The sequence below is a fragment of the Nothoprocta perdicaria genome, unplaced genomic scaffold, assembly GCF_003342845.1.
Source record: "Nothoprocta perdicaria isolate Ctin4 unplaced genomic scaffold, notPer1 scaffold_163, whole genome shotgun sequence".
Lineage (NCBI taxonomy): Eukaryota > Metazoa > Chordata > Aves > Tinamiformes > Tinamidae > Nothoprocta > Nothoprocta perdicaria.
In genome coordinates, this window is record NW_020454794.1 from 558,393 (window position 1) to 579,798 (window position 21,406).

Sequence of the window (21,406 nt, forward strand, 5' to 3'; positions counted from 1 at the left end):
TGAATTTTTATCCTTTACCTTTTTGGGGCCCTGGACATGTAAAGCTTGCTTAGTAGCTGTTAAGCTTGGACTTGAGGTTTCAGGAGTTGAGTTACATGTGYGGGCAGGGAGCAGTTACCCTCCCAGTGCCTGGTTTGGTTTCTGGGCTGCTGCTTTGAGCAGTGACAGCCGAAATGCCCCCTGCCCGGGCGCCTGTTGTGCCTGGCCCTTAGCAGGTGCCTGTTCCAGAGCAGGCAAGGAAGTTGATGATGTTTTAGAAACAGGCCATGCTGTTAGACTGAATATTGATGGTATCGGCATGGACTTTTTCCTCGTTTCACTGAGGGTCTTGTTGCTTCACCCTGACTCAGGAGCTTGTGGAGTTGGTGGCAAACGCAAGCTTCGCTCTCACGAAAGTGGAGGCATTGGCTTGTCGTTTCCTTGCCGTGAGGAACTTGCTGATAAAGCAGAAACGAGGGCTCGGCGGCGAGGGGAGGCCGCGTCGAAAGTGCAACCGCAGAAGCTTCCTCCGGCTGCCCGAGCTGCGAGGGGTGACGTGGCCGGCGGGCGAGCGCCCTGCAAACAGCCCTGTTTGGAGCTCACGGTGAGGGGCGCCTCTGTTGATCCCCCCTGGAAGGGTCTGATGGGGAAGGACGCCTCTGTGGAACGCTGTCATGCCCCTCGAACGCTCCCTGGAGCTGCCCGGGCTCTGTGGCCTCCTGCCTCTCTAGGGCCTGTGGAGGAAGCAGCGCTGCTCTCGCTTCTCTGCACCTACACCGTGCCCCACTGGAAACAGGAAAAAGCACCAAGAGGTTAATCTGAAATTTGATGCAAAAACTAAGTGCGTTCGGAAAAGGGTCCCTTTGCGTTTTACTGATTCGTGATAGACTGTGGAAATAAAAAGCTTTTTTCTTTATTGCTTTTTTTATTTATGTCCGATATCATGTCTACATCTTAGGTGTTCTGCTCCTAGAGCAGAGAACTAGAAAACAAAACAAAAACCCAAAGAGCCTGTGGTTGCGGGAGCTTGATTCCTCCTGACTTAGGACTGTGAGTGTTCCTATTCATGAATTAATTTATCAAGTGGCATTTGCTAAACTTGCTTTAGATCAAATACACTAGCAAACCTCGATTCGTACTCGACTTCCTCCTTATCTGACCTGGGAGGATCTAGACTTTTTTCTTTAACGTTTCAGAGCTCCTTTTTTTTCTCTTTCTTTTTTTTTTTTTAAGTGAAATTCATGTATAAACTCTTGAATACTTCTAAAGGCAAAATTAAGCAATGTCTTATACATTGCCTTTTAAACGGTCAGGAGTCAACTTGTTCTTTGCTTTTAGGATTGAACTTGAAAGTGACAGCTCTGTTCTAGTCCTTTAAGCTTTAAAAGCCCAAATCTTGGTGAACTTCAGGACTTGATACTCATACAGCTATTTGAAGGCTTGTTTTGATCTGTGTAGTTCCTCAGTGTAAATGAGTGACCCAAAAAAGGGGGGAAAATAGCCCTTAGATTACAGATTCCTTCTGTGTTTAAAGTTTGGGAATCCCTGAGGTAATAACAATAAATATAGAAAAGTAATTCACAGGATGTGCTTGCCACTTACAATCTCAGCCTTCCTCCCCCTTGCAGTTACTTTTACACATCTGTGTGAGTTGGGCTCTTCTCAGCTTTGAATTGTTCAACTTGTTAGGCTACCGCGTTTCAGAAATCTGAATTACATGTTTTTTTGTCCTTTTGTTTGCATTTCAAAATGAACCTTTTCCTGTGAAGCAGAGACCATCACTTCTGTTTGAGAACACAATAGCAATCTGTGTTTTATGTTATGTTTCATATTATCMAAGTGAAGTTCTGGAGTGTGTACATTTTAGGAGATGATAAAATGTGAGGAGAGTTTGGGACCCAGAAGAGGAATTGCAAAAATTGCCATGTGAGGTGGTCCAATGAATTTTGGGTGCTGAACGAGGTGTTAAAAAGACGGAATGAGGAAACATTGGCAACAAAAATGTGTTCTTAGGAAGTGGTTGYGTGTGTGCGCCAGGTGCTTTTATCCCATGTGTTAAGGGTGCTTTTTTTTGATCTTTGAAACTATAAAGCCCATCATTTTCCCCTAAAACACCRTAAAGACCGGGGCAGTGTTGGTGACCTTGTAATAATTGTGTATTTATAACAGTRACCTATAAAGCGGGAGATGAAGATTCAAATTGCGTTTTCAGAGGGGTTTCAGGTGTGATCTCTGCGGAGCCCGTGGTGCATTTCTGTGACCACAGCGCCCTTAGCTCTTCTGCCTGCAGCTGTGTCTCTGCGGCAAGGAGTGTGTGTTCTGGTCCCCCAAACTTCATCCGAGTTAATGGCAAAGGCAGGAAATGCAGGGAGGAGGGGACGAGTTATTTATAGTGGTTTTTTTCTTTCCTTCTTTCTGTATTTTGAGCACACTCTGCATTTTATTGCAAACACTTTCTTGCTTGCTTCTGTATAGTTCGTGAGTAGTCTTTTGGCAAGTGCAACTTAGATCTCTTTGAACTTTTCTTTCCCTCTCTAACTCATGTTCATTCTTGAGCTGATTGTTTTATTATAGAGARTGGGCAAAGTCCTTATCTCTCTGTCCTTAAAAGAAAGCAGCATCCTCTCCTTTTGGAGGGGTAAAGGACAATCCTGTGACYAACTGCTTAAAGGAAGTGGCTGGAGGAGCTTCATTGTGGATCTGAGTGTGATTGAGTGGTGGACTTTTTGCTGAGTAGCCTTCTAGTTCATACGGGGTTTCTTGGTGCAGCCATCTTAAATGTTTCAAATTTTATTATGCTGCTATCAAGGTGTAGAGAAGTGTTGTCATATTGAGAATTTGGCAGCTGATGAAATAAATCTATCCAGATTTACAGTAATATTATCAAGTGTTATCAAGAACTAAGCCAAAGTTTCATTTTTTTTAAGTGTTAAAATATGGTATAGGCTAGGTGTGTTAAACTCGCTTCTTCAGGTGTACATCTCTGCTTTTGAACCTTATCAGTCATATTAGTCAAAATACTGAATTTTGGCAGAGCCAAGCTGGAAAAAGCTGCTCCACTTTGGAAATGTTTTCATGCCAGAGGACTGATTGGCGAAATATGTTGCTTATTAATGTTGCATCTTCAYGAGAGACTTCCTAGGGGAGGTTTAATGTCACAAGCTGCGTGTGACTTCACTGATCTGTTGGGCCTTGCTCTGCTGTGTTGGATTGTCATAGGAGCAGCAGAGTTTAGATGTTTAGGACTTAAACTTTACTACCAAGTGGGTTTTTTTTTGTAAATAACATTTTTTTTTTCTTGCTTCACAGCTTTCATCCAGTCGGATGGCATAATAGAAATGCTACGTTTCGATGAAGGAGACCTATTGCAGGTATGTAGTCCCGGAGAAAGCCGTGCAAGTGGCAGTGCTTCCTCCCCTTTCTTTTGGTAGCTGCTTCTTGAAACTTGTGGGTGGGTGGGTTTTTGAAGAAAGGCAACTGTGGAGCTTCAAGTCCAAAATCTTTTTGGCCTTCTGGAGTTATTTTCAACAGTATATTTTGCCAACAGTATTTACTGAGGTTCTGTTTCCCTGCTCTTTCATGGACTTTGTCACATGGTCAGTGTAGCTTGTCCYGATTTTTTTCCGGAAAATATCAGGGCTGCTTTGTGTGTGACACTTAAACCTTGATGTGATGTTGGAATGTGCTTGGATAGCACAGCCAGGGAAACTGGGAGGTGCTGTGAGAATCTGTGATCTTAGAAGTGGCCTGGGGAACAAGTCACCACTGGGTCTCCAGTTGCAAATGTGCATTTTTCAGGTATAACATTGCCATCCTTGTCGATGAAAAATGGCATTTTTTGACATAARATAAAACAAGTTAAATTGTAACTTGAATTTATTGGTATTTATAATTGTGATAAAAGATGCAGGAACAGGTCAATTTTTGCATAATAGTTTGAGTTACTTAGTTCTAAAGTATAGTGGTCCCACTGTATTTGAGGAAGAACTGCAGGTTTTCTGTGATTGAGTGTTGGCAGTCTAAATTCTGGTTTTTATTTATTTTTTTTCCTGCAGCCTGCTGGGTGATGAAACTGTGGAGTCTAAGCAGGATTTTTTTTTCTTGACCACAATTTCATACACTTGCATTTTGCGGATTCTCCCTATGCTGAGTGTATTTTTTTTTTTAAAAAATACTCTTACACTGTTAGCCCGGTAATTGAGAGGAGAGAGAGGAGGGCGACTCATTCTTTAAAGGGTTAGAACACGTGTTTGTGACTGAGCTTTACTGCATTAGTTACTGGTGCAATGCTTGTTTTACAGCTCCTACATCTTCCTCAGGCCCAAAGAGTCTACGGATAACATGAAAGCCATACGCTTCTCGGCTCGTGTTACAGTTATTATTTCAGATTTATGAGTTTTTTTTAATGTTTCTAAGCTTATTTTTCATTGCTTCATCTTTATGGTTGACACTAGCATCACGATTGTTGTAATGCAAGAATCATTTGTTACAAGTTGAAGATTATAAGTCATAACGTGAGATTAATGTGTTTCAGCGTGTGACTACATTACTCAGGGCTTGGCATTCGAAAGGGAAAAACTGATGGGCACCTAATTACCTGGTGTGCGTTGGAATGGTTTCATAGATCCAAGGCAGATGACACTGCTTGCATTTCCCTCCCGCAGGTGCACATGGACAAAAAAAGCTGCCAGGAATTTGTAATGTTTGAATGACTGGGAGCTGCTGTCAGTGTCATGTAGGAAACGTCGGAGGTACCTACGAGAGAGGATCACTTTCTAATCTCCTTCTGCATTGGGAAGGCATGAGATGAATTTCCAGCATATTAGGAAGACGTATACTGTAGTGGAATCTGCTATCYTGTATCTCCCAAGTGATCTGCTAAACCTGTTAATGAAAATGTTGCAATCCAAAATAAGGAATTGCTTTCCAAGGAAAGCAAATCAAATGGTAGCTCTTACATAATTCATTTGCTAGGGATTCCTACTTCATCTCAGCAGTTACAGTATATCCTCTTGATCCCTCTATGTTTTATACTTAAGGCTGACTTTATGTTGTCAGTGAAACACTCGTCTGTTGTGAAACAACTTGTGCAATATCTTGGCATTTTTGTTGCCAAAAATATATTGCAAAGCTGTGCTTGACCAGATATAAAYATATGAAATTGGTTATTAATAGAGAATAATTAAATATTTTAATAAATTGCACTTATTAAAATAGCTCTGGAAATGTCATAGGTCATGCTAATAGATAACTGTAGAGACTGTCCTTTTGTATGTGAACTATGTTGATTAGAAAGTGCCAAACCAGCGTAGCTTTGCCATTGGTTTTAATAGAACAAGGCTGAGAATTTGATTCTTCATATTTGAATAAATTTATATACTTCTGACCTTGGATTAAATTACATCTAACCAAAGAATTTACTAACTTCTTTATATAAATTAGTATCCTTATGCCCTCTGCAACTTTCTGAACTACTCAGGTAGATTATTTAGATACTATACCTGTGGTAAGAATAGTATTAATGCAAATTGCTTATTGTTTAAGAGGAGGTTTTTTTTTTTTTTTTAATTTACACTCTCAGGTTTTTCTAGAACAGCAGGTAGTTTATGTGAGTCTGAACTTGGTTGGCCCCTGTTCTGCAGAATCACAGAACCATTTGCTGAGAAGGGACATCAAGATCTACTTTCTTCTGGTAGAATCCAGTGTAGATTCAGAGTCCTCAACTCATCATACCTGTTCTTTAAACCTTCAGAGTGGAAATGCTCACAGATTTACTTCATCCATTTCAAATTTAAGGCTTTTTGAAGTTTTTCATCTGCCTGTAAAGTATATTAAGGAGTTTAGCTTTCTGTATTTCATGAGGRCCATTTTGTATGACACCTATAGCTTCTACTTGGCTTTCTTTTTCCTGTATGAATTTTTAAGAGCATGACACAACTTCCTTTGCTGGACTYCCGATTTGTCTGTACACTTATTAAGCACATAAACCGTAGTGCTTAATTTGTACGTTAATACCCTGGCTGAGGCATGCAGCAAGAGTGGAGCAGTTGCTTCTTCTTGTAACAACRTTTGCTTTGGTAATTCTGAAATGAGGTGCTCCCTGCTACGGAGGGAAGCTTGTTCAGCCTTTACGAGAGGAGGCTTCCTGGGGTGATCCTCTTACCCTACAGCTAATGGGAAGGATGCTCTGCAGTTGACAAGGTCAGACTTGAACGTGCGCAGTGGAAGAACTAGAGGCTTTGGGCACAAGCTGCAACGTGGAAATTCCAGGCTGATGTAAAGGGGAGTCCAAAAAAAAAAAAAAAACCCCAAAACCCCCACCCGTGAGGATGGCCAAACACGGAACCAGGTTACCCACAGGAGCTKCTGTAGAGTCTCCCTGTTTGGAGACCGCACAAACCCTTGAGCTGCCGCCTCTAGCTGGCCCTGCTCCCTGCTCAGAGCAGGGGCTGGACTAGAGGGCCTCTCAGAATCCTTCCTAGCATAAAGGCAAAGAATTGCCATCCCGGGGCTTCAGTTTAAACACAATTAGTTGGTCCCCAGGAGTAAGTGACTGCTGCAGAGGCAGTGTCAATAGCGTGTGTTGCATCAGCTCCAGTCAGCTGGTGTTGTCGCTKCCTTGTGTGAGTTCAGGCCTTGTGTGAGCGTGGTGAGTGACTCATTCTCAATCTACTTTCAGCCGCCTCACAGATTATAGCAATCTATTTTTTTATTACCTTAAGCACGGTTTTCATCCTTAATTATGTGTCTTTTAATTATCCTACTTATTGGCATGGAGCTTGTGAATGCAGCGATGAAGACTTAAGTTGTCATCTACTTATCAGTGCTGTAGTTGTTCAGGGCTTAGCTGTAAGCAGTCAGAAGCTTTTGTGCAAGTAGGAGCTTGACTTACTGTAAAGTATGTAAACCGTGTATACTGTAAAATATGCACAATCTCCCTAGAAAATTAAAACTGGGAGAGTGTTTTAATTTAGTGTAAATGTTGTRTGAGAATACAGAACACGACAATTAGTGAAAATTTTGACAGCCCTAAAGAAGGCTTATTTTCTGCCTAGAAAATTTACGTTGAAAAGAAGTTGGGAATTGGCCTTTTAGAGGAAAAGCTTTTTTTCCGTTTTTCCCTTAGGCGCCTTGGCTTTAGTTGAAGGGGAGCAGCTCCAGGGGAGCGGGGCCCGTGTCCGGCGCCGCGGCGGGACGCGCGGTGCCGCCGGATGGGGAGCGGGCACCTTGCCCGGGCGCGCGGCTCGGGTGGCAGCGGGCGCCTATGTTTAGACACCCGAGCGCAGCGCTGCTTAACGTGACCTTTTAGCAGGAGCCGGAGAATAGATAGAACCAACGGGGGAGTCATTGAAAGGAAGGTGSTTTGGGGGGTTTTGTCGTTGTTGCTTTCTCCTGGCTAAAGTTTTCTTAAAACAYGGCTATGTCTTTAGAGGCAGCCTTCAGTTAAAGTCTAGCTTTTTGATTCTCTGTATATCCAAGTGAGTTGTGTGCTGTAGTTGAAGACCTGTTACGGAGTCTGCACCTGTGCTCTCGGGTACAGAGCCTCTGTTCATAAGTATTTCTGGGAGGTGAGAGGCTTTGGAGAGAAACTGCTGTTCACATTTGAGGTATGTCTTAAACACTGCTGAATGCCTTCAGATTTCTCAGTTATTCAAATTATTCAGATATGCAGGTTGTCTCAAGATTGTCACTATTCTGAAAGCCCGGGAGTTAGTAGTTTAATCCTTCAAAGGTTACATAAGAGAAAGCTTAAAAGTGTGCAACTGCTAGTAACAACTGCCTAAATCCACACGCTCTCCTTCAGCAACCACAACAAAAGTTGGAAATCTGTTCCCAAGCATGGAATGTAGGCTTTTGGGTGAGAATTATAAACCGACTGCGATGGTGAAAGGGGGGACCTCCCTCCTGCCCTCGTCTCCCTGCCTTGAACGCTGCTGCTTTTGCCGCTGCCCTGGTGCTGGCCTGAACTTGCTGCTGCTATGCTGACAGATTGCTCCATCTGAAAGTGTCTTCTGGTAACTTAGCTTATTATGTCTCTTTCAATATTAATAATGTTCACMTACAGCCTTCTTCCTGATCTGCACTACGCTTGTCATTGCAAAGTAGCATTTTGTTATGTATAATAGTCCTCCTGTACAGACGTACAGGACGTCTGACATACTACAAGACGTACTAACCTTCTCCTATAAACCGCCTTTTGCTAATGTTGCTCTATTAGAGAGGTATCCTCTCTGGGAAAAATAAGTTGTATTTCTTAGAGAGCTTAATTTAGGTTTCTGTGTAGCACTGCTAAGCCCACAGCATTCAACAAAGCTTGCACTTTAAATAAGTGCTGGGCAGGGAAGGGGGAGCTGGCACCCACTTAGCTCCCGTCCCGTGTGTTTGGCAGCTGCTGGACAGGGGTGGTGGCGCCCAGGAAACACTGTGCTGCACCACAACAAATGCAGCTTGACGTGGAGATCCATAAAAATAATCTAAAACATGTAACCGAACCCCGTTTGCATGTTGTTTACTGCATGGCTCTAAAGATTGAGGTATAATAAAAAGGAATGGTAATTATAGAAACTGCCACATTGGATTTATTTTTGGTTTGGTTCCATGATGCTACAGCTTCGCTGATGAGYTGTTGAAGTTGGCATGCCACTTCTTTGCTCTTGATCGACCCTGATTAAAAAGAAGTCATTGGCACTTGCCATTCTGCTGCTGTTCAACAGAATCCTGTGGGCAGAAGGCAGGCTGTTCTTCAGGGGGTGCAGACTGTGAAAGTTTTGCTGCTTACAACTTGAACGAAATACACTTCAGACTAATGATGCCCTCCCAGAATGGTTCATCTCTTTAAACGTTGCACACTGCTCAGCTCATCATTTCCCAGCAAGTATTTCCCTTCAGACCCTAGGAGGGAAGCCGGCGCGGCCGGAGGAGGTGGCTCCGCACGGCTCCGTACGGCTGCAGCTGGGCGGCAGCTCTGCTGCTGGGAAGTGAGGTGCGTTCCTGTTTGCTCCTCATTCTCTGGAGTCGGATCTCATCTCTGCTGGCTCCTGCCTGAAACCTGGCCTGGGTGCGGTTGTAGACTAAGGCTAATACTAGGGGTTTTTGCCCCACAGTTAAAATGCTCAGGACAGCGGGTGGCAAACCTGCTGTCTTGCCAGAGCCGAAGCTGCCCGGCCAGGTGCCTTTCCCAGGGTCCCTGTGGGCCGGCCCGCAGTCGGGTACCTGTCAGCACCTGAACCACGTGCTTTAGGCCTAGTTATGACTCCAAAGAGAGAGCAATTCCCAAAAGGAAGGCCGATTTAAACATGATGAAGAGAGCGAGATGYGCAGCTGTTGGTGAAGAGGGATAGCAGATGACCGCAATGGACGGAGAAGACACTCCAGACGGATTTGGGGGGYTTGGGGGACCATCCACATTCACAGCTGAGCATGTTAGGCCCCAGACAAGGTGCGTGGGCTCCTTGCCCCACACCAGAGCAGAGGCCCAGCCATGGGGCTGCTGGAGGCAGCAGCAGCGCACGGTGCCTCAGGCGCTCGCGTCCGTCGGAGCCGCTCGTCCCTTTCGGAAGGGAGAGCAGCCATTCATGGTGGTTGGGTCTATGGTAGAGAAGATGGTTAAAAGAAAATGCATAAATTATTTCTTTTTAGGTAGCTATCTAAAGCTTATTGCAATGATTTCTTAAAATATGCAGGCTGTGTGTACTTTCTGCAAAGCTTCTGAAATCCTGCTGCTGTGAGCTGGGGGGGGATCATGGGCTTGATGTTGGGAACAAGTGCTGGYCTGAAGCGTTAAGCCAGGTTTTGACAGCATGAGGCTCAGGCGGAATAGCTTTAGCTGATATTTTTTTTGTTTTGCTCTCTGTCTATTCATTTACTCCCTAAGCTGAGAAATTGGTTGGTAGCAGTTGTTTCTTATTCTTCTTTCTAACATGAGTRAAAAAATAAGATATGGGTAACATATAAGTTTAAATGAAAGATTCTTGTCTCCATCTTTAAATTGCAATAAAATTGKCAACATAAATCGATTTATCTTGGCCCTTAGCATTCTGTTCAGCAAGGAAGAATGGCAGTGGTTGTGGAGCTCCAGCTCCGGTTCCGAAACATGCCCATGCTTCCTCCCCAGGCTAGCCAGGCAGCCTGCCCCTGTTCCAGAGGTTTCAAACAAGCTAATGGATGCTCTGCTTACACATTTAAAATTGCAAACTTGTTACAGACAGACTAATTCTGTTGTAAAATATTTGCGTGATAAACTTCTGGCTGCCTTGAGTCAGATAAACAGTCGTATTAGTGTCAGTGAATCTGATTCGGTTTTGAAACTGAAGTACTGTTTACTTTTGCAGGCTAGAATTGACTTATGTCATGAATTTTGTCCATGTTCGTAGACAAAAAATATGTATGGACCCACTGATACAATAGCAGCAACTCTGAAAATCTGAAGAAGTGTCCCGAAAGGGCAAAACCAAATGCAGGGTCTGTTACTACAGAAATTTTTGCACAGAAGTTCAGAATTTGTGGTTTTCTATTTTTAATGTTTCATAGAAGGGAATACCTTTATTTTAGGAAGGACTAGGACAGAAAATACAATTAGCAGTTGAAATACAAATCACTGAAGTGCCCAGCCAAGGGAGTTGGTTTTTTTTTTTCCCCCCACATGGAATATGAAAAACTACCATCTCCCTTACAAACAAATCTGATTTTGCTGGTGATAAACTGTGTTAGATGAGTAAAGATGTGAGCAATGGACTTTGTCACAGACCCATAAACTTTTTTTCCACTCCCAAAAGGCAGATATTTGGTAACTTCCAGAAGGGCCATGAAAGGCCTAGAATCTTACATTTGATTCCCCAATGCTTTGGGAATTTAAAGCTTGACATGCTGTGGTGTTAGCTACCTCAAGGTGGCTTTCGTAGCCTTTTAATGCAGTTGGGATTTCCCCGACCTTGGAACCTCCTTACTCACAGGTTCCTCCGTGGAGTGTCCAGCAGAGCAGCACTGAAGGTGTGGAAATAGAGGCTGGACAGTTGCCTTGCAAGGAAGGAGATGAAGCTTCCAAATCAARTGGAGAACATTGCTTTCTAGTTTGCCTTTGCTTTCTAGTTTGAGTGGCACAGTTGACAGACCACCTTGACTTAACAGTCAAGGTTGCTTTATGTGCCTTCCTTGGTGCTCTTTCTTACATCTGCGCTCACTCTCTTTGTTCCCTGCAAGTTACTCTTTCCCACACATTTTTTCCTCCTCTCACTCTTTGAGCTGCTGCTTGTCTTACAGTGCAGAGTGGTTCCTGCTGCTGGGGCTGACCACAGTCCTTGCCCAGGACCAGTCTTTGGCTTAAGAAGACAAGCTGATAGCTTAAGTTCTTCAAGGAACTAATTGGGAAAAATTGAYTTGAATTTTCTGTTCCACATCATAACTTATCTTTCTGTCTTTCAAAAATTTGATCTGCTAATTTRTTAGTCGTTACTTGCCCCAACCTCACAGATGTGTAATATTGGCAGTCTCTTAAATTTGTTTTTTTCCTTTACAGACTGAGACAACAATTGGCCTCAGTTCATATCAACAGAAAAGGTAAGCAYGATCTTTCTAAGTTTGATATAACTAACTTAACTGTGAGATTAGTGGTGTTTTTCCATTAAAATAATTATAAAAGTATAAGCAAAGCTAAATACAAGTCTTGTAATCTTTCAATTATTTATATCAGAGAAATTTAAACTAAGAAGTGATATCAGATYGTGTTCGCTTTGAACTATTGTTTAATATTTTTATGTATAGAAATACTTCTGCTAGATAATCTCATTTTATGTGTGTAGAACGCGTGAAAGACGTGGACAATTATTACCCTTAAGAAAATTAGCCCACTGTGATCATATTCAAAATGTTATAATTGAATATCAAGAAGATTTGGACAACTAAATCGCTTAGTATATGGAGTAAGCAATTAAAAACTTGAAGATGCTGAACTGCTTATTTTTTACTTTACACACTGCAGTGTACATTAATGTAATTTTGTGGAAATAGGGAAGAAATAAACGGAGATTCTACTTGGTGAGACGACTTTAAAATAAACTCTATTTTTTTTTGTTGGGAGAAAAGACGACCTTTTCCATATTTATTTACCTTTTAAAATGTTTACCTTCAAAACTGTGGGACCTCAAAATTTAGCCTCACAACAAACAACTTAATGGAATATATCTAAAATGACATCATCATACTTTTTTCTAGGAAAGCTGAATCTCTTATTGGAGAGCTTTGCATGTAGGATGCCTGAGAAGAGGGCGCTTTTCTCCCTAATCCCTAGTATTTTTTTCTTAAGACCCTTGAAATACTCCTTTGCATTTAATAGATTGCACTGAATGTCAGTAATGACATATGCTTCTCCTACAGTAGTATTCAMCTCAGTGGGATGTAAAACATAGCTTTAGTAAGTTAAATACAGATAGTTTTTTTTTCATAGACTGTTCCATTTTCCTTTCCTGTGCTGGATGCCTAATTCTGAGAAGTCCAGTAAAATGACTTTTATTTCTTGATTCAGAAGATTGTGTGCAAAGTGCCTGTTGTTGTGTGTATAAGTGCTTAATTTTGGGCTTAAGAGTCTCTCTTGGCAACAAATTTTGAAAAATCTCTAAAAAAATGGCTTTTTAGTGGTTTGTGTGGGTTTAGTGGTGGTTGTTTCTGCATTTTAAACACATTCAGTCATCACTTATCACCAACATATCCTGCTTTCTGATTTGACACCGACCTAAATCTTGTGATGTTAATTCCTTGAGTACTGTAGAAATGTGGCAAACTTTGGCCTAGCTAACATTAAGTTTCTAGACATACTTGGAATTTTGCGGGGTGGGGAGAGAGGTGGTGAATGTGAAGATTTTGAGGAATCACGCAAGGAAGTGGCAACCTTTCCACTACATCTGAATTTAAAATAAATCCTCTCATCATCATAGAGAAAATCAGCCTGTCATAATAGCACATCATAAAAGAGTTAATRCTTAATATTATGCACTGAAATGAGGCCATTGCTCTAAATATTTTTAAATGAAGCCTGAGGCAACTCATATATTCAACTAACACAAATTTTGTTGAGTTGTGTTTATACCAGTTTCTCATTTGTGTTTTAATTAAAGAAAAAAAAAAAAAGAAGCTTAGTTGTATCCTTCTGCATAAAATTTTAATCTTATTGTTGCTGTGTCTTCCCTGAATCTTTCTTCCTTCTTTTTTCCCCTGCAATGAATTGAGGCATCTCTTYGCTTCAGGACCTCTGCCCATTCATTTCTGAGTCTCTAACTCCACTTATGTTAATTGAGTCTCTAMACCAAACGGTCCAGAAAACACTATTGTTAAACTCATTTCTTTAAACTCATTTCTTAATCCAGMTTCTTATGCTGGGTTAAATAAGCACCACTGGGATATATTTTACTGGATTGTWGACAGAAATAATCGCTTTCAAATATATTTATTCCATGATAATTTTTCTTTTAATTGCGTGCAGAGGATCCTTCAGTTTGTGTAACTGTAACTGTGAAAGTGAATTACCACCTGTAAGGTCTGTTAGACTTTATATTTAGTGTTATATAAATTACACTTTCCTGGCTGCTCTGACATAGGTTAAGTGTGCGAATACCCAACTCTGTTGTCAAGATAAAATAGGAATGATTTTGCAGTGATCAAATTTAAATCGCTGTGTCTTTTCATCACTGTTTACTAAGATTTTCTCACGTTTTGTTGTCTTAAACTGCTTGTGTCAATCTATGCTCGTTTCCCTCTGTGAAACTCGTTTTTTTACGCAGCAGTAGWAGAAACCTTTAAATTTCATTGCTGAAGTTCTCTTGAATGTAGAAAGTTAAATAAGGAATGCTTAATACTTCCAAAGAACATAACCAAGTAGGTCATACAACGTTATTATTAATACCAGCTTCCAAAACTGACTTGGTTTTCAGTAAGCCAGCCAGCCTAAGCTGCCCACCCATTGCTGTTATCACGGAACCGCGGAAGGGCTGAGCTTGGAAGGGGCCTCTGGAGAGCAGCTAGTCCAACCCCTGCTCCAGCAGGGAACTCGCMCGTGAAGTTAGAGCTCCTGGGGCTTCTGGCCGCTCATTTAACTCCAATAGGACATGAGTGCTCGAAGGTGATGGCACCCAGGGTGCCTGCATGTCCCGTCTGCCAAGGAATCTCCCCCCAGCCATGGGGCAGGCCAGTGGTGCCCATGGCTCTGTGGGCACAGCCCGTGTGGGGCTCGTGGCTCGTCACCTGGTCCCACCAGTGGGGATGGGCTTGTACAAAGTGCYGTATGGAAACGTGGATTTAGGAATCAAGCTTACGGGCGTAAACGACTCATGAGTCCAAGAATTTTGAAGTCAGGCACTGCAGAGGAATAGCTCRTGCTGAAGGGTGTCTTGTATGTCACGTATTTAAAAGCAGTAAAACTGAAATACCTGGGCTGACTGTTCCAAACAGCTCAGGTAGGCTCTTCATCTTGGTCGTTCACTTTATTGTGGGATTTTTCTTTAAAAAACCCTGCAATTTAGAAATAACCAGAATCAAACGGAGTCTGGTTTACTCTGTGGGCATTGATCTCCGAGACAAGAAGCATTCGCTTAGATCTCGTGCCTGRTTTGTAAGACTTAGTCTGTGAATTCTCCGCCTTTGAGGTGATTTTATCATGTCTAAGCCTATTTTGAGTCAATTTAGTTACTTAATTTCTAATCTGCATAGAACTCTCTAGTCATCAGTACGATTCCCCTCTGCAATCATTGCTGCAACCTCTTTGTGACCTTAAAACGGAGAGGGGTGAGTCACGGATTCCTCTCYTGTGGTGGCACCTACCAGAGCAGCTCTTTGCTGCTGCTTCAGTAAGGTAACCAAAAGCTAAGCTGTAATATTTAAAAAAAAAGAAAAAAAATCAAAAGTGAGGTTAAAAGAGCAGAACTATGACCTTTCTGTCTTAAAAAGACAGTCTTAAGTGTTCTGCCCTGACTTGTGCTTTTAGAAGATGCAAGATGAGATTAGGCAATGGAGTGGCTCCCTTTTTCTGCTGACTAGCTCTTGGCATATAGAGAATCATTCTTGCCTTTCTGAAAAGAAACTGCTAGCTTGGGGGCTTTTGTGCCTGTGTGGTTTTATTTGGAAGCATTTACCAAAGAAAAAACAAAATTTGGAGCATTATTTTTGTTAATGTTATTAATGATTTTCAGCTGGACCTTCTGTAACAATTGAAATACTTTTTTTTTTGATATCTCTGAACTGCAGAGCTGCAGGTTCACAAGCTGTTTACTGACTTGCTTACAGAAGCTTTTGTTGAGAAAGACATGGGGAGCTTTTATAATTTTACACTCTGTAATGCCTGCTGCRTTATAGACTGTCCAATATACTGCAGGTAGACCAACGTACTGCAGAGACTCGCTTGCAGGTACGTGGCCATCGTGAGAGGCCGTGGGAAAGCCTCACATTCCCCAGGGCCTCCAGTGGGAGCCTTCCCCCTATGCTTTACATACTCATCCTGAGCCCATTTACTGCGTGGAAGAATGGAGCAGAAGAGCAGCCCGGTCACCCCGTCTCTGGCAGGTGTCAAAAGGCACAGGGATGTGGTGGAGTGCAGGATTCCTCTCCCAGGAACTCGCCGAGGCCCTTCCCAATGCCAGCCGAGCCCCTCGCCTGTGCAGGGGCCTTTCCCAAGGGATTTTGTGCTGCAGGCCCAGGCGGTGGCGGGACCCSCTGCGCCCACACGCCTGTCTACCGTGGCCTTCCCGCGGCGATGCTTGGCCCTGTGATCCCTGTGGTCGGCCTTYCCTGAGCTCTTCAGCCCTTTGTATCTCTAGCTGCCTCCGTTGTCCAAAGAAGAACCTGCTCTGACTGCTGCGTGAAGGATCTTCCAGGCTCACCGTCACCGTCAGAGCCAGCTCAGCGCTGCCAGAGTGCCAGAAATGGTTTAATTTCTGTGGGCAGGGGCACCCTGCTTCCTGCAGCCTTCTCCACCGCACAGTTGATAAACTRTTGCTTTAATGTGCAGTCTCACTGCAGCTGGCAGAAACCCGTGTTTTGTTGGTGCATGACGTGATGACTTTACATAAATAAGCAGCACAGGATTTAGAGAACATAAATTTCTCTTATTTACTCTCTTTATTCCCTGTATGAACTCTTGCAAGACTAACTTTTCATGTTGCCTCTTCCGGCGGAGGGTTTTGAAGGTGCTGCAGAGCGTTGGCCAAGTGTAGCGGCCAAGCCAAGAGCTGCAACGTGCCGAGCCTGTCAGCTGCTCAGCTAAAACCAGGTGTCCAGGCTCCCTGTTATGAGCTGGTTGCTCRTCACTGGCTGCCCCGGTCACACGCTGCACCCACCTGCATTTTTGACAAATAGCAATAGATGCAGAAGATCCCACCTTGGTTTTGCTCAGGTCGTGCAGGTGTTTACATCTGTGCGGGACACAAGTTACCTGCGTGGCTTCCGCAGAGCGTCGTGTGTCGTGTTGGACCAACAGCCTCTCGGCAGGAAGCAGAAACCCCAGGGGAGCTAAAGGTCTTGGAGGAGCTTTCTGGAATGCAGGGGGAGGCAAATGCCAGGCCGGGAATCCGTGGCACCTGGGCGGCTCCTGGGAAGCGGTGGGAATGGGGCAGGGAGCTGGGGCTCCGTGGAAGGAGCTGCTGCCTCCCTCGGGGCTGTTGGTGCCTGCARTTCCCATTCCCCCCCAGGAACCAGCTGCCCTGGGTGGTATAGGAGAAGGCAGCCGAAGTCATGGATTGGGTTTGGGTTTAGGCTTTCCTACCTTCATGTCTCACTTGAGACTCTTTTCTCTGTTCAAGTTTTCCCTGTTCTAGGGTGTATCCTAAGCAAACATGGCTTTGCCAGCCTGAAGTATCTCCAGTTTTGCCCCTTCTAAGAGGAGTGTGTAGTCCATTGCATTTAAGAGTCTTAGTCTGCTTGGGATTCAGTCGCAGTGTGATAAAGATTTGCATCATAGACTTTTCAATGGCGTATTACAAAGCAAAGGCTGGGTTTGCTGTCTGTGCATTATTGTTTTCTCATTCATCTTTTTTTTTTTTCAGGTCTTTCTAGATGTTTGTTCAATGGAGTTGCTAAAAAATGAATTTCTTGTCCATGTTAATTTCTATAGGTGAATTTCTTGTCCATGTTCTTAACTTCTCTAGGTGACTTTTCTTTCATTGTCATTAGTGACTTTAATGGCTCCTTCTTGGTATAACTTAGAGATTTCTTCCCTATCTAGACAAATTTATTCAGCCTTTGATCTCCTTTTAAAAACTAATTGGAAGGAGGGAAATGAACTAGCTGTTTAACATTGGGGTTTGTTCTTGCCCACGGTGCATCTACCAAAGTGTCTCCCTGCTTATTACCCCAGCCCAGTCCCTCGTGAAGTCCTGACTTTGAAGTTTAACCTTTGATACCATTAATATGTTCCCTTGATAGGAGGTTGGCGTAACTGAGCCAACCACGAGCTGGGTGGAGTTTGTGAAAAAACCTTTGTTGTTCATTTTCTTATTTATCAGCATTTACACGATGATAARTAACTGGCAGTAGCCGCTGCTCTAGATGGTCAAATATTTGATGGCAGCTCTTCAGCTCCTGGGAAGTAATTTTGTGATTAATAACCATATTTTGAACATCATCTTACGTATCTATAAAATCTAAATACATTTTTGTGTATACGTGGCTCAGCCTTGTGTGTTAATATTAACACCTATTTGCTGCACACGGGGAAATCTGATCGCCTGCTTTCCAGCCAAAAGGATTCTGTCTTTGAGGTGGTTCTTTCAAGGATATCCTGGCACAGAAAGAATCCCTGTGAAACGTTTACCACCTTCATCACTATAAAAATCCTCGTTGGTTTTTCTGGAGACACTTTCACTGCGTTGTGCTRTTAGAAATAGCTGAGTATTTAGGGCTTGCATTGAGTTTGCATTGCTAAATGAAATGAAGAGATCTCCTGTCGTTTGGCAGCTTAGTGCCAGTGTCTCTAGTTCTTTTTATTGATGATTTATGTCCCTCAAGAGAAGGAAAAGCATTTTAAAGAGCTGCCAAAGTAATATGGGAAAAATAAGGTGTAGAGCAGTGCTTAAGTGTGAGTTTTCCCCAGTGWAAGACGTGCAGATAAGGGTGCAGGGAAGGCAGAGCTCCTCCAGCAAGCCCCTAGGGACACCGGGGGAGCGGAGGACGCAGAGGAGCCGGTACCACCCAGCACTGCGGAAAATCCTGAGGATTTGCCGGGTGTTTTGGTCCCCTGCACATGTGGAGGTGCCGGGTGGTAACTCGGAGTATCAGTGCCGTGTGTKTGTTGAACAGCCAAACGTCCCAAGTGCTGCGGGGCATCCCTAGGCCGTGAGGCTCCGCGGGCATCCCTAAGCCTGTGTCCAAGTGTTGCTCTTTGGGCTTCTTGATAACTGTGTCCATGATCCAGCCCCTTTTGGATGTGATACTGTGCTCCGGGGAGTCACCCGTGGTAGGAGTTGGCTCTTGGTAGCAGTGAAGTAGCTCTGGTCGCTGAGGGAAGYGTCCTCTCGCTTCCGTGACAGAGCAAGTGGTGCAGGAAGGGCAGTAACGTCTCGGGATTCAGTGTTGAAACCAAAACCCTGGAGCAGGGGAAAGGCTTGGGGGTGCGTTAAAGCACTCCCAGGAACTAGTTATTCCYGAGGCTGCCCAGGCTCACGGCGCTTCTGGCTGCTCCCTCCTCCGCTGGAGCTTGTTGGCAGGCTGTGGTAGCCCTCCCTTTCAGTTGCCTCTTCCCTTTTCATGTGCTTCTTGACTTTGAAGGGTCAAAAACCTTGGAGTGGCAGGGGAATAAAAACGTTTAAGTTCTGGCTTAACACTGGGAGCCCCAGTCTCTGTGCATACCCAGTAACTGCTTTGCATGTGAGGATGCCGTGGAGAGGCCCTGCCCGTGGCTGTCTCCAGCCTGCAAGCCGGCCCACGCTGCGGCTCCCGCGGGGCAAAGCTTGGGAATTCCRGAGGGAATTTTTCCCCATTGGAGCAATGTTGCTCCTGTAACCCYGGGCCCGGCTTGTGATGCAGCAGCCTTCAGCAAACTGGGGCAGCTCAGGGGCCTGGGGAGCAGATGCTGGAGCAGAAGCTCTGCAGGTTGGGGGGTGCCCCATGGGGAAGGGGCACCGTTTCTGGGCCGTTTGCATGGATGTTGGCAAGATTCATGAGGCTGTTTTAGCTATTTTATTCCTTTCAGGAAGACTTGGAGTGAGTGTTCAGGTGCAGTCTGCAAGCTGGCCGTGAAATTTCATAGCGAGTCAATGTCTAAAKAAAGCTTGTGGTTGGAGGTATAGCRCCTTGTCCGACATGGTGAGCTTTATATTGCTCCAATGTTTCCCTCTTGTCAGTAAAAGCAAAGAAAAATCCACACGTTCAGGTGTATTGGGAAACAAAGGTAATAGCTGTTGTGCCAAATATTATACTTCATTTTTGTGATCCCTATAAATATTTTTGAAAACTTCCCTGTAAATGGATTGGTTCTTTTACAAGCTCCACATGAGGCGTGCTGGCTGCTCGTAACTTGGGAGTTGGAGGCAACCTGTGTGTGGTGCTGAAAAAAACTTATTTTCAGGAGCATTCCAGAATAAGAGTAGTTGAATTTTAGGATTATATTGATAAGAAATGCATGAAGCTGTTGCACTTGTCCATTTAGACATGCCCAGCTTTTGTTGTGTTTTTTTTTTTTGCAAAATGGGAGCATTAACTTCAGCGAGCAGGGGACTTTGAAGGCTTGTTTGGACCCTTGGGAATATCCCCGTTAACGCAAGATTTTTCCTGTGAGGATAAAGCTGGTTTTAACGGCTCATCTCCGGGAAGTGTTCAGGCTACCTCAACATCCTCACTGMGAGAGGTGTAAATGAGAGGTGTCTCTGTTCCCTGGTATTATACCTCAGAATGAGTCGTGGAGTGCTGTTGGGAGTCGTTAAGGTTTTTATATACATAAATATATAAATTTATGAAGTCTGCTTTTTGTGCCATTATCATCACCCAGGTCTAGGCTACTGGAGAACATCGCTAAGTTTCCATAGCCCATTTAGCCCCATTTAGGGATTTTTAGCTTCCGTAAATAGTTGCCTGTGGAAGTGGAGTGTGGAAACGTGTCTGATTTTGTTCATTAATTAGCGTTCCTGGAGGTGCCTGGAAGGAATGGGCTAATTCCAGTTGCCTGGAGTTCTTCAGCTGAGCCCTGGGTGTCCTCCGGGCCCCTTCCTTGCTCTTCCCTCAGCTCCTGGCCCCACGGCCCCGGCTGCCCTTGGGAATGCTGCCTCATGGCTTTGGGCGTCCAGCTGCTGATGCACAGTCAGAAAGCAAAGACAGACCAGAAGCATTTAAAGAAAAAAAGGTGCCAACAGCACAACTAGTTATTGTCAGGTAGCAGCCTGAGCCTGGGCCCACGCGGCTCCGGTGCTGGGCCTGGCTTTGGAAGGTTTCATCATCCTTGGCGGAGCGTGAGCTTGAGATCATCGAGATTTTTAAGGGGAAAAAAACCATCGTGATGTGTCGGAAAGAATTTATGTAGGTCAGTGTTTTGCATCGCTAGGCCCAGTAGCTTGATCAGATAAGGAGTGCCGCGACCTGAAATTGCTTGTAGTCCAACCAGTAGCCTCATTGTTTTCCAAAKGCTCCTTTGTCTTTTCAAGTGCAGGTCACGCAGGCTCCTCCTCTGTCCTACATATCTTATCTGACCCCGCTGCCACATCCAGAGCGCTCTGCTTCCAGGCCCAGCTCCTTGCCTGCCTTTCCTTGGGCAGTCCAGGAACCGTTGGTCTTGAGCCCTTGTTTTGCCCTTTTCTGCTTAGTTTTTCACTCTTCCCTCCCTGTTGCATGTGCATTTTTTATTTAYGTGTATGTATATGTCTGTATCTGGATTATAGTCAATCCCAAATAAAGGCTTGCTGACCTACAGACAGGCGTGGGCACAGTCGCTTCATTCTGGATTCAGACATGGGTCTGTCAGTGAAACCACATTTACTTCTTGTTGTAACTTACGTTCTGGGTTGTCAGCTGTAGAATAAACCTCGCAAGCGAGCGTTCCCAGGTAGTCTTTAGTGCTGAATTGCTGAGTGATTCCTGAATTTTAGCCTCTGCCTACGGGCAACCTCCCAGACGGTTCTCGAGGGGGAAGCTGGTCCAAGCCAATGCAGTTTTCAGGGTAGAGCTGCTGTCTGTTGGAGACTAGCGCAGCCAGAGCAGCTCCTCATGCTCTCAGTGGCTCCGTTCTGTGTCTTGGGCAGGACACCTGGATGCGAAAGGTAATCTAAGCCTATTAGTTGGCTTATTCCTTACCCTGGTTTTCCTGTGCGTGTGTAATGGGCAGCGTTTGAGTTACGGCCACCCTCCAGGTTTGTGCTCTTGCGTCACCTCTCCTGGAGCATCCGAGAGTCCCATGCGGTGGGACGGCAGCCGGCGGGCTGCGAGCTTGCCTGGCTGCCCCTGCCTTGGAGCGGGTTGGGTT

At 44.3% G+C, this 21,406-nt stretch overlaps 1 protein-coding gene across 1 annotated transcript in view; it reads left to right on the forward strand.

The window, feature by feature from the left end:
* Positions 1 to 3,296: 3,296 nt before the first annotated feature.
* TMEM131 (transmembrane protein 131) overlaps positions 3,297 to 21,406 on the forward strand; it is a 66,782-nt gene continuing 48,672 nt past the window's right edge. Inside the window, 2 exon segments of the mRNA XM_026035619.1 lie at positions 3,297 to 3,350; positions 11,495 to 11,535. Coding sequence (XP_025891404.1) covers positions 3,318 to 3,350; positions 11,495 to 11,535 — 74 coding nt within the window. The 5' untranslated portion in view covers positions 3,297 to 3,317.